Genomic DNA, 13,496 nt, shown 5'->3' with positions numbered 1-13,496 from the left:
TCGCCAACAAGCACATGAGAAAATGCTCCGCATCACTGGCCATCAGGCAAATACAAATAAAACCACAATGAGATCCCACCTCACACCAGCGAGAATGGGGAAAATTAACAAGTCAGGAAACAACAACTGTTGGAGAAGATGTGGAGAAAGGGGAACCCTCTTGCACTGTTGGTGGGAATGTGAACTGGTGCAGCCACTCTGGAAAACTGTGTGGAGGTTCCTCAAAGAGTTAAAAATAGACCTGCCCTACAACCTAGCAATTGCACTGCTGGGGATTTACCCCAAAGATACAGATGCAATGAAACGCCGGGACACCTGCACCCCGAATTTTATAGCAGCAATGTCCACAACAGCCAAATTGTGGAAGGAGCCTTGGTGTCCATCGACAGATGATGGATAAAGATTTGGTCTATGTATACAATGGAATATTACTCAGGCATCAGAAACGACAAATACCCACCATTTGCTTCGACGTGGATGGAACTGGAGGGTATTTTGCTAAGTGAAGTATGTCAATCGGAGAAGGACAAACATTATATGATCTCATTCATTTGAGGAATATAAAAAATAGTGAAAGGGATTAAAGGGGAAAGGAGAGAAATGAGTGGGAAATATCAGTGAGGGTGACAGCACATGAAAGACTCCTAACTTTGGGAAAAGAACAAGGGGTGGTGGAAAGGGAGGTGGGTGGGCGGTTGGGGTGACTGGGTGATGGGCAGTGAAGGGGGGCACTTGATGGGATGAACACTGGGTGTTATGCTATATGTTGGTAAATTGAACTCCAATAAAAAAATACAAAAAATTAATTACAGTTCTTAAGGATTAATTGGTTTCATGAATTTAGTACACTCAAAGATTCAAATTTTGGTATAATCAAATTTAATTTATTTAATTTTATTCTACCTTGTGTTTTTAAATTTTTTTTTACAAATATTTGGTGGTTTAAAAAGTACATAATGAAAAAAAGTACATAATGCTTTTTTCAAGTTTTTTTCGTTAAGTCATTTTGTATTAGTATCATCAATCTGTTTTCCTTTTTAACTACTTGGTTTTTTCCCTCATTTCTTAGGGTTTCTTCAAATCTAAAAGAGTTCTCATTCCTTTTTAAATATCCCATGATATTTAGTTTAATCCCATAAATTTTTAATTTTAAGAAACCAGGTCATTTGTCCTATAGAGGTTCCCATGTCCTAGGTTTGGTAAATTTCATCTTCATGGTGTTATTATATTTCTCTTCCCCCTTCTCTCCCTGCAGATAATCTAGAGGCTTGATTAGATTCAGGTTTTTAACTGTTTTTTGTTTTTGTTTTTTTTTTTTGTTTGTTTGTTTTTGGCCTAGACTACTTCATAGATAAGTGCCACTTACCCTTTTTGCATTGTGCCAGGAGGCACATATTTGGTTGTCTCATTTTCAGTGATGTTAAGATTATCTTTGGACTTAAGTGCTGTCATACTGATCTGTCCATTATAAAATTCTCCATCAGCCTTTTACCTAGGAATTTAGGAATGATTTAAACATGGAAGATGTGGGTGGGCAGGTGTGAAAAAACAGAGGTCTAGTTCTTTATTTTTTTGTTATGCCTAACTATTGCAGCTATTGATGATCATTGCCTAGATCCACTGTATCATGGGTTGCAAAATGATGATTTTCTAATTCTTTCATATCTCTTGAATTTGTTAGCTGTGATTTTTCTATAAAGTAATTTTTCCCTCATCAACTCTTTGGTTACCGTGAATACCAATTGTGTAGAAACATCAGGATAAATGCTTTATTCCCCCCCCCTTATTTATTTTTAGAATAATAAAATGGTACCTATCAACCTTCTAAGTTACCAATTATTATTTTAAAGTGAAGTTCTAGGGCACCTGGGTGGCTCAGTCAGTTAAGCGTCTGCCTTGGGCTCAGGTCATGATCCCAGGGTCCTTGAATCAAGCCCTACATTGGGCTCCCTGCTTAGTGGGGAGTGTGCATCTCCCTTTCCGTCTGCTTGCTACTCCCCCTGCTTATGCGCTCTCTCTGTAAAATGAATAAACAAAACTCTTAAAAAAATGAAGTTCTGGATTTTTATACATTCAATGTGTTTCAATTTATTTGAGTGTTTAACTTAAACTAATTAATTAAAAAAAAAGCTAAGCTAGATTTCTTTTCAACATTGTTTGAATCATATCATACCTGAAAAGCCTGGGTACTTATGGAGGTTCAGTTATGTGACTCAACTTAGCCTTTTTATGTTTACATCAGTCTGAATTATATTTTTTCTTGTCACTTGCAAGCTAGTTTCTCACACAGATCAATTATTTTTCTATCTCTGTCTTGCAGTGAAACTTTGGATTTTCAAAAAAAACAAAGTTCCCTTTAAAATCATGTTAGCATTTATGTGGATAATCTCTGCTATTTCTTCTTTATGCTTTGAATCTTGGCAACTGTCCTGAATAAAATAAAAGAACTGAAGATGCAAAAATAACTGACTCTTTACCACCAAAGGAGAAAGTATTTTAAAAAGAAATTTGAATCTCAGGCTTAGAAGTTTTCTATCCTTAAAGTTACCAGACGCCTGGAGCAAGAGCTTTTATTTAGTTTAGGCGTATCTATGCCTTCTGGTGTAGGGCATTTAGAGCCACCCACCAGCCTTTTAATGGATATGCACTTTCCATTGCTGGCAATTACTTAACACTTTTTAAAAACTGGAAAGAGAGCTAGATGACTCAAGGAGTAGGTCAGCAGGAGAGTGGATGGAAGTTAGGGCTGATTTAAACCTGGAGGATGTAGGTGGAGAGGTGTGAAAAACACAGAGGTCTAGTTCCCTGTATATTTATTACTGTCCTACCTAATGTACAAGGGTGGAAACGGGGAATAATCAAATACATTTAAAAGACAATCACCAATCAAGTGTTTTAAACAGCAGTAGTTTAAATATGATCTAAATAGTAAGATAATAATGGGAAAGCCATTGCATGTAGAGAAAAGAGCAGTGAATCCGGGACTCAGAAAACCCTAGTTCTATCCATTTATTCTGCAAACCTTTAAAGGCCTGGGGTGCGGGCGGCACTGGAGATTTCAAAGTCAACACACTCGATGTGGAGAAGGGGTTCTCTCTTATCCTGAATCGGTCTTGCCAAGCGGAGCTCACTTGGTTTTGAATGTTTGGATTAATGACTTTCAAATACACTGAAACACACCAAGTATATAAACCTAGTATTCCAGTCGAAAGTCGTAACTGGCTATTTTTGCAAGTTGCTAAGGCACTATCATTCTAAAAATGTACAAAGGAAAAAAAAGTAAAGCATTTATTCAGCTTTTTTTTTTTTTTACACAACTTGCATTTCAAGGCAATTAAAGAGTTCATGAGGGGGGAATCCCTGGGGGCCCGGCGGTGATCCCGGGTCCCCGGATCGAGTCCCGCGTGGGGCTCCCCGCGTGGCGCCTGCTTCTCCCTCTGCCTGGGTCTCTGCCGCTCACTCTGTCTCTTATGAGTAAAATCTTAAAAAAAAAAAAAAAAAGAAGAGTTGGGGATCCTTGGGTGGCGCAGCGGTTTGGCGCCTGCCTTTGGCCCAGGGCGCGATCCTGGAGACCCGGGATCGAATCCCACGTCGGGCTCCCGGTGCATGGAGCCTGCTTCTCCCTCTGCCTGTGTCTCTGCCTCTCTCTCTCTCTCTCTCTCTCTCTGTGACTATCATAAAGAAAAAAAAAAGAGTTAACGGGGAAAAGACATCGGTTAGGGTGGTGGATGACCTGTGAACTTAGGACAAACACGTCGGTCTTGCGCAGCTCGGGCAGGGCCGCCAGGCGGACTTCGGTGGCCCGCGGAAAGGAGGCCCCGCGGCTTCCGGAGGCCCGCGTGGCGCCGGGGGCTGCGGGGCCCTCCGGCCTGGGTCTCGCCCGCGCCGCGCCGCGCCCCGCAGCAGCGCGCAGCTCCGGCCTCCTCCCTTCACAGCCGGCGCCCGCCTGCGGGAAGCGGCTGGGGGGCGGGGCGGGGCCCGGGGAGCCGGCGGGCGGGCGCTCCGCCAGCCACTCCGGCCCTGGCGCGGGGTGCGCGCGGCGTCCTGCGGGCGCGGGGAGGCGGGGGGGCCGCAGGGGGGCCCAGGGGGGCCGCGTCCTCCACGGCGACGGCCGCAGCCGCGTGCGCGCTCGGCCCTCTGGGACCAGGCCCGCCCGCCGCCTCCCGCGTTTTGACTCACGACCTCCGGGGCCCTCTCTTTCCGCGAGAAGCGGCGAGTCGGAGGAGCGTGGACGAGGCTCCGCGTGCGCGTGCGCGGCGAAGATGGAGGCCGGCGGCCAGGCCGCAGACTATGACAGCGACGAGACGGTGATAGACGGGTCGGTGACGGAGAGCGACCCGGAGGAGGAGGAGCTGCCCTGGAGAAGGTGACCGCCGTCCCGCATTTTTTGTTTTTTTTTAAGGGGAGAATATTTTTATTTTCATGCTTTTTAGAGTCTTGTTATAGAAGAAGAGGTAAACACAAACCACAAGTGAAAATTTCAACTAAACATGCAGACAGAGCAGGAGTCACTATACAAAGTTCAGGCCTTTGTCCGTAACTTCAGAATTGAGGATTCTAATCTTAAAAAAGGAAAATGCTCCATTCAGCACTTAGTTTCCTTATGTAGCGGTATATCTAGAATTTATGAATTAGCTTATAGTTCTGACATATTTATTAAGTCTGACTTTACTACAGAAATAGGATCTTTTTTTAATAATAAATTTATTTTTTATTGGTGTTCAATTTACCAACATACAGAATAACACCCAGTGCTCATCCCGTCAAGTGTCCCCCTCAGTGCCCGTCACCCACTCACCCCCACCCCCCGCCCTCCTCCCCTTCCACCACCCCCAGTTCGTTTCCCAGACTTAGGAGTCTTCATGTTCTGTCTCCCTTTCTGATATTAACCACACACAGAAATAGGATCTTAATACTTCATTCTCAAAACACTTTAAAACTCAATCTAATGCTTTTTTTTTCTTTTCTTTTTTTTTAAGCTAATGCTTTTTCTTTCAAGGATGTGGAAGGTGTTCCTCATTCAAGTCTGATTTATGGTTTTATAAAGCATAAAGATCATTTTATTATTTAATTATCTATATATGCAGGATTCTAATTTTTTATGGTGATGTATTCAATGACAGAAACTTAAAATTAATTCCTTCTCAATTTATAAACCAAAAATTTAAAAGCCAAAATGCATGAAGTGATAGGAAGACATTTTTATGCACAAGCAAGCTACTGCTCTAAGGTGATGGCATGAACAAAAATGACAAGTACAGATTATTTAACCTTTAAATAGCCTATATTTGCTACAAATCCATAAATACTTTAAATATATTTCCGTCCGGCGGGGCCCAACCCAGAGCTTGCCGACAAACGAGCCACGGCAGGCCCACTGTCCCGCTTAGGACTAAATGAGCCTTACGGCAAGTGGTTTCTGGCATCTGAAATAGAAACAGAAACCCCCGCCTTTCCCCTCATCCTGAGGCGAAGTCCTTTTGCCCGGGAAAAACGTGTGGGGTCCAAATTTCTGAAATGCGTTTTGCTTTAAGGAACTGGAAGCTCTGGTTTAGGCGACTGTTAACATAATTTCAGGAAAATGCTTGACGGGGGAACCGTTACTTCCAAACTGGAAACGGAGAGTTTTATCAGAATAATAATAAAAAAAAAAGATGGCCGGCAGGTCAGCGCCTCAGAGCCTTGGCGATGATTCTAGTTCTCCGCGGCCGGAGGAGGCCGCTTCCCCTGCCCTGCGGGCTGGCCGAGGCCCTAAGCACAAACATTATATGTTCTCATTCATTTGGGGAATATAAATAATAGTGAAAGGGAATATAAGGGAAGGGAGAAGAAATGTGTGGGAAATATCAAAAGGGAGACAGAACATGAAGACTCCTTTTTTTTAAAATTTTTATTTATTTATGATAGTCACACAGAGAGAGAGAGGGAGAGAGAGGCAGAGACACAGGCAGAGGGAGAAGCAGGCTCCATGCACCGGGAGCCCGACGTGGGATTCGATCCCGGGTCTCCAGGATCGCGCCCTGGGCCAAAGGCAGGCGCCAAACCGCTGCGCCACCCAGGGATCCCGAATATGAAGACTCCTAACTCTGGGAAACGAACTAGGGGTGGTGGAAGGGGAGGAGGGCGGGGGGTGGGGGTGAGTGGGTGACGGGCACTGAGGGGGGCACTTGACGAGATGAGCACTGGGTGTTATTCTGTATGTTGGCAAATTGAACACTAATAAAAAATAAATTTATTATTAAAAAAAAGAAAAAAAAAGGATCATCGCAATAAAAGGCGCGAGTCGGGGTGGAGGCTCGCGCCAGCGGCTGAGGGGCCGGCAGCCCTCAGGGCTCGCTGGGCCGCCGTCTGGGCAGAGGCGAGGGGTGGCGAGCGGCGCGGCGGGCGCGGGTGCTCGAGGCTGAGGGTGCGGGAGGCGGGCCCTGTGCGGCCCTGTGCGCCGCGGTTCCAGGAGTTGGTTCTTCCTGGAGAGAAGGTGGGCCTGGCGAGGACAGTAGGCCGAGGTCAGGAGAGGTCAGTGCAGCCCGGGCCTGCCTGTAAAATGTTAACGAAGGAGGCGCATAATCCCACTTTCGTCCATTCAGGCATGCCCTAGACTAGGGCTTTGCAGATTTTAATGCCCTTATAAAGTCATTCCAGAATCCTATTAAAATCAAGAATCTAATTGAGGAGTTCGAGGGTAGGGTCTGGAATCCTGCGTTTCTAGCAAGCTTCCAGGTTACAGTTGGAATTATTAAAGAGCAGAGATCCCCTTTGACAGAGCGAGGCTGTAGAGGTTAGCTGTGGCCCTCAAGTAGTAACAGACTTGGGTGAGGAGAACTTGACCGGAAGAAACAGTGGCAATGGAGGGGAAAAGGCAAATCTGAGAAATCTTGAGAAAGTAACGTGGCAGGAGATGGTGGTGAATCCAATATGCAGGATGAGGGAAGAGCTGCAAGTAAAGGATGATACCCAGGTTTTGGGGACATTGATGTATACCCAAAGTAAGAGTTGCTCTTGGTATACAGGGAGCATTGTCACTAATACGTTGTCTTGTAAAACCACCACAGTCAAGATCCAGAATAGTTCCATCACTCCAAAAAAAAAAAAAAAAAAAACAACCCAAAACAAAAAAAAAACTTCCTTGTGCTGCCCCCTTTGTAGTCAAGTCCTCAACCCATTTAAATCACTACTCTTATATGTATGATGTATTTTTTTCTTTTTAAATCTTATTTCAGTCCCCCTCTCCCCATCTTTGTTTCTCAGCACTGTGTCTGGGCATGATTTTTGTGTGTGCTTTTCCTGTTTGGGGTTCACTGAGCTTATTGAATATATAAATTTATGCCTTTTACCAAACGTCAGAAGTTTTCTGTCATGGTTCCTTTAAATTTTTTTTATACCAATCTCTTTCTCCTCTTCTTCTGGAATTAATTTCTTTCTTCTTTCTTTCTTTCTTTCTTTCTTTCTTTCTTTCTTTCTTTCTTTCTTTCTTTCTTTCTTTATTTATTTATTCATGAGAGACACACAGAGAGAGGCAGAGGCACAGCACAGGCAGAGGGAGAAGCAGGCTCCTCGGGGGAGCCTGATGTGGGACTCCATCCTGGATGCCCAGGATCACGCCCGGAGCCAAAGACATGCTCAACTGCTCAGCTACACCCAGGCGTCCTGTTCCCATATCCCTGTAGCCTTATTAATTTTTTTCTCTCAGTTCTTCAGACTGTGTAATTTCTATTGTTCTATCCTAAGAGTTACTTACTCTCCTTTATCATCTCCATTCTGTTGTTGAGCCCATCCAGTGAATTTTTAACTTCAGATAATATAATTTTCTCTTCTAAAATTTCCATTGATTCTTGTTGATAGTTTTTCTCTACTGAGAACTTCAGTGTTTTCATCTATTTGATTACTGTTTACCTTTATCTCATAGATAATGATTTTAATAACTGCTTTAAAGTCTTTGTCTTGTTCCAACATCTTGGTCATGGGGGTGTAGTTCACATCTATTAATTATATTTTCTCCCAAGAATTGGATTTTCCTGTTCTTTCACGTGGTGAGTAATTATGGATTATATCCTATGTATTTTGAATCTGTTATGGATTCTTGGTCCTGTTAAAGTCCTCTACCGGGTTGATTTTTGTTTTGTCAGCCTTAGTAGGTTCTGACTGTACGTTCTGTTTTGCCTCCTATGAGTTGTGGTTACATCATCAGTCCAATTTCAGAGCCTTTACTATGCTTTTTTGAGTCTGATTCATGTACCACTCAGGGGTTAATCTGGAACTTGAGCAGTAGTTAGTATCATAGTTCAGTTCTCTGTGTTTTTGTTGTGCTTCTTTGAAGGTGCTTTGCGTGTGGACTGCTCAGGGTTGAGCCTGGAACTTATGTTGAATCACATATGGAATTAGGTGATTCCCCATTTCTGCCTTTTTTTTTTCTTTCTGAAGGATTCTTATGCATCCTTTCTTCCCTATGCCCACATGCTGGTTCATATCACCAGAAAGATTTCTCTGAGTGTTAGCCTTCTTCAGAGCAGTCCTTTGGTCACCTTCAGGGGAAAGTGTTAAGAGAGAGAAGAAAATAAAAGATGCTATGTTCTTAGACATGTGATTCCTCTAGCAAGAGAGGCAGATTTTCTCTTGGGTTTTAAGTGCCCAAATTGCCATGGTTGGTAAGCAGTATAGCTCTGAGGCTAAAGAGAGAAAGCAAATAAAACCCAGAGATTTCCCCCTGCACTTTCTGGCATTCAGGGATCCTTTAAAAAAGGAGTCTTATCCATAGAGATAGGGGATTTCTTCTGGAGTTTTTATTGTCTGAGCCCACTATGCATTCTGAGGATTAGACATGGAATCAAAGCTGGTGACAAATAAAGGACCACCAAAACAGAACAAAAACAACCTCTGAAATTCACCTTTCGCAAGGTATTCAGATATTGACTTCAGTCCTCAATCTACTCATTATTATTTACTTTCAGATTCCTCAGGTAGCTTTCAAAAAATATTCTATTTGAGTTTTTATGTAATGAATGGGAGGAATAGGCTTTAGATGGCTTACCCTATCTTGGCTGACCAATCTTTTTCTTCCCCTGTGATTCATTTAAAATGCTTCTCTGTGGTGCCACGCACATCATTTTTTTAGACCTCGTAGTTAAATAAAAACTAGTGTTCATCTCACTGGTATGGCAGTATGGTCAAAGTCTAAGCATTGCTGGAGCTGAATTGCCAGGCCATTGTTTTTTTTTTTTTTCTTCATCTTTTTTTTTTTGCTTGTATGCAGTTCAGTTTGGCAGTTTTTCATTCAGAAGTTCCCAACTTTAATTAGAATGAGGGACACAAGTCCTAGTAGAGATCCCTAAGAGGCAAAACATACCGTTTCACACAGCTAAATAATCCTTAAGTGTTGCAGCTAGTAAAATCTTTTTTACTGAAATGGGAGAAAGGATATGATGAACCTTTGGGATTAGGAAAGGCAAGGCTAAAAAGAACCAGGATGCCAGGTATGTTAGCTGTGTCTGAAAAAGCACTCTGAGAGTCTGGATTTGGCTCTAGCCTTCCATCTGGAAACCAGTCCAAAAATACATCCAGTCCTTTTTGTGGCTTGGTAGGTGTTGCTGTTAGTGAAATTTTGTGAAAATTCAAGTTGCTGACTAATAAGATTTTTGTTGGCTTGTAATTTTTCTAAGAGGCATGATTCATTTTTCCTCTATGTACCCTGGGAACTCTTTATCAACTCTTGTGTTGTTTCATCTCTGCTAAAGGTAACTGTTCTATAACTCAAAGGGATATATCTCAAATTAATCCTATTCAGTACATTTCAGCAGAACCACATTAGTTCATCGTTACATGGATTTTTGTATACGTTCAGGTCACATGTCTTCTGAACATTATGATTGCATATAGTAAAAAAAAAAAAGCTAATTCAACATAATTACCCTGGAAGATGAGTGTTAATTCTGTCCCCCGAGACAGACCAGTGGGGTCTTCATGTAAATTGCCTAGATAGAAAATACTTGTTACAAAGGATATATTTGGGGAAAGGAGGAAAAGAAAGCAAAGGAGACAAGGACTTAACCACATTAAGTTGACTAAAGAAAGCAACATTTTGAGCTCTCCTGGGTTGTTCAATCTTTTATGCCTCTAACCTGTAATTTCTGCTCAGGTTGTGATCTCAGAGCCCTGAGACAGAGCCCTGCCTTGGGCTACACACTCATCGGGGAGTCTCCTTGAGATTTTTCTCTTTTCCTCTATTGCCCTCCTCGCTCCTGCTCCCATTCTCTCTCTCTCTCTCTCTCTCTCTCTCTCTCTCTCTCAAATAAATAAATCTTTTAAAAAGAAAAGAAAGGAAAGCAACATTTTGGTCAGGATGTATATCAAAATAGTGGCAACTCCAATGATAAAGCACAGTGGTGCCAAGTACCATTTTTAGACAATTAGATATTTTAATGAATCAAAGCCTTAGTGTGACAGCTATCAAAACCTTGAAACATATAAAATTGAAACCCTAACTGTCCCAGAAAGTTTTATTGTACTTTGAACAAAACGGTGAAAAATATTAGAAAATTTCGATATGATTTTGCCCGAAAGTTTTCCTTTTAACTCACCCATCTAATTTCTACTTACCTCTTCTTTTGTTAGTATTTGCTACTATCTCATTTTTCCAGTATTTCAAAGTTACATTTTATTAAAATAGTACATCTGTAATGAAGTGGTCAGTGACTTTTAGAATATTAGTTATTAGTGCAGTCTAGTATTTTGACTAGAATTCACTCAGAAATTAATGTCTTCACTGAGGGGGACACTTGACGGGATGAGCACTGGGTGTTATTCTGTATGTTGGTAAATTGAACACCAATAAAAAATTAATTTATTAAAAAAAGAAATTAATGTCTATTTTCAGTTAATTTATTGACTAAACATGGATAAATAATTTTTCTGAGCCTAGTAAAATAATGTATAAGGAAATATCTCAGAAGTATTTGCAATAATGAAAAAAAAGAAATGTTTTAGAATTATATAATGCCTAAATAAATTATGATACACCCTTTTGAGGGAGTATTATCAATATTTAATGATTTTAGGGAGAATTTGTGACATTGAAAATGTTTAAGTAATATTAAGTGAGAAATGTAGGGACACCTGGGTGGCTCAGTGGTTTAGCGCCTGCCTTTGGCCCAGGGCGTGATCCTGGGGTCCCAGGATCGAGTCCCACATCGGGCTCCCTGCATGGAGCCTGCTTCTCCCTCTGCCTGTGTCTCTGCCTCTCTCTCTCTCTCTCTTTGTCTCTCATGAATAATAATAATAAAAAATCTAAAAAAGAAAAAAGTGAGAAATGTAGTTTCTAAAACTTTATACAGGTTGACCCAAACTTTGTAAAAGAATTTACAATTCTGTCACACATAAGCCTCTATAGAAAGAAAGCTGGAAGGAAATACACCAAAGTCTTTTTTTTAAGATTTTATTTATTTATTTGAGAGAGATAGACAGAGATAGCGACAGAGAGCACAAGCTGGGGAAGAGGGGAGAAGCATGTTCCCCATTGAGCAGGGACTGCAACTCTGGGCTCAAGCCGAAGACCCTGGGATCATGACCTAATCCAAAGGCAGAAACATAATCGACTTGAGCCACCCAGATGCCCCTATACAAAAGTCTTATTACAGGTAGAATTATAGGAGGTTTATACTTCTTTTTATTGCCTACATTTTCTAGTTTTTTTTTGAATAGGTAATATAATATATTTACATGGGTCAAAAAAAATTTTTTAAGTATAAAAGGATGTATAGTAAAAATTTCCTTCTCATCCCTATCTCTTCGGATACTCAGTCTTCTTTTCCACAGGCAACCAATATATTTGATTTATTTTATCCTCCCAGAGGTATTTTCTAAGTTATGCATATATGTTCTCAAACATACATAAAATTGTTTTCTAAAAATAGAAGCACTCTGTCAAAGAGTTTGGGTGTTTGTAATCTTAACAATTGTATTATTTGGGTTTATCTCATAATTATAAAAACTTTTTTTCCTTTGTAATGATAAAAGAATCCCTCCTTGGTTTCTGTTAGTACTTTTTGTTTCATTTTTAAACATTTACATTTTGATTCATGTGGAATTTTAATCTGGAGTACAGTGTGAAGTATGGATTCAAATAAATTATTTTCCAGATGTCTCCTTCATTGTCCCAATATTATTTTTTTAAAAAAAATCCTATCTTTTTCTCTGAGTTATAGAACAGTCCCATTCCCCTCCACAATTCCTTCATGCCTTTTTTTTTGGTATTATTTTTAGATTAAAAAATAAAACCTCAAAAATGTTTAAAGAGTAAAATAATTCTGACTTATAGGGATATTAAGGTGAATAGATTGTTTTACTTCAAAAAATGTACTATAGTAATGGTATTGCTCATAGTTGAATAATAAAATTTTCAATCCTTGGTAATGGCCACTGGTAGTTGAGCCAAGAAAGATGCTTTTTCTCCTTCTAGAAGGAGCCTGCATTCACTGTCACAGAAGGTATGATAGATTAAGGACTGGAGTCCTTTTCATTATTAGTATTGCTGGTGCTGAAAACTATTAGGAGGTATGGGGGGGTTGTTGTTGTTAATGGTGACTTATTTTTCTTAATAATCTGTTCTTTCTTTATAACATATGTAAGATTATATGTGTGATGTATTGTTGTGTTTGGGAATGGAAAACATGAAATCTGTAATTTTTCTCCCCTCCTCCCCCAGTTTTTTTTTTCCCTTCCACAATCAGTGTTTACTAAGCTTTTAAAACTGAGAATAGGAGTGACTGGATGGCTCAGTTGGAATAACATGAGATTCTTTTTTTTAAATAAATTTATGTTTTATTGGTGTTCAATTTACCAACATACAGAATAACACCCAGTGCTCATCCCGTCAAGTGCCCCCTCAGTGCCCGTCACCCATTCACCCCCACCCCCGCCCACCTCCCCTTCCACCACCCCTAGTTCATTTCCCAGAGTTAGGAGTCTTTATGTTCTGTCTCCCTTTCTGATATTTCCCACACATTTCTTCTCCCTACCCTTATATTTCCTTTCACTATTATTTATATTCCCCAAATGAATGAGAACATACACTGTTTGTTCTTCTCCGATTGACTTACTTCACTCAGCATAATACCCTCCAGTTCCATCCATGTTGAAGCAAGTGGTGGGTATTGGTCATTTCTAATGGCTGAGGAATATTCCATTGTATACATAAACCACATCTTCTTTATCCATTCAAGTTTCGATGGGCACCGAGGCTCCTTCCACAGTTTGGCTATTGTGGACATGGCTGCTAGAAACATCGGGGTGCAGGTGTCCCGGCGTTTCATTGCATCTGAATCTTTGGGGTAAATCCCTAACAGTGCAATTGCTGGGTCGTAGGGCAGGTCTATTTTTATCTCTTTGAGGAAACCTCCACACAGTTTTCCAGAGTGGCTGCACCAGTTCACATTCCCACCAACAGTGTAAGAGGGTTCCCTTTTCTCCGCATCCTCTCCAACATTTGTGGGTTCCTGCCTGGTTAA

The 13,496-nt window shown here is 41.1% G+C and overlaps 1 protein-coding gene across 1 annotated transcript in view; it reads left to right on the top strand.

Annotated features, from left to right (window-relative positions):
* Positions 1-6,895: 6,895 nt before the first annotated feature.
* The window catches only part of LOC129521019 (ankyrin repeat domain-containing protein 31-like), a 119,055-nt gene continuing 112,454 nt past the window's right edge, over positions 6,896-13,496 (top strand). The window contains exon 1 of the mRNA XM_055342221.1: positions 6,896-6,983. Coding sequence (XP_055198196.1) covers positions 6,896-6,983 — 88 coding nt within the window. The remainder of the gene's footprint in view (positions 6,984-13,496) is intronic.

The sequence above is a fragment of the Nyctereutes procyonoides genome, unplaced genomic scaffold (assembly GCF_905146905.1).
Source record: "Nyctereutes procyonoides isolate TBG_1078 unplaced genomic scaffold, NYPRO_anot_genome, whole genome shotgun sequence".
Classification (NCBI taxonomy): Eukaryota; Metazoa; Chordata; class Mammalia; order Carnivora; family Canidae; genus Nyctereutes; species Nyctereutes procyonoides.
This window is presented reverse-complemented; position numbering and strand designations above follow the sequence as displayed.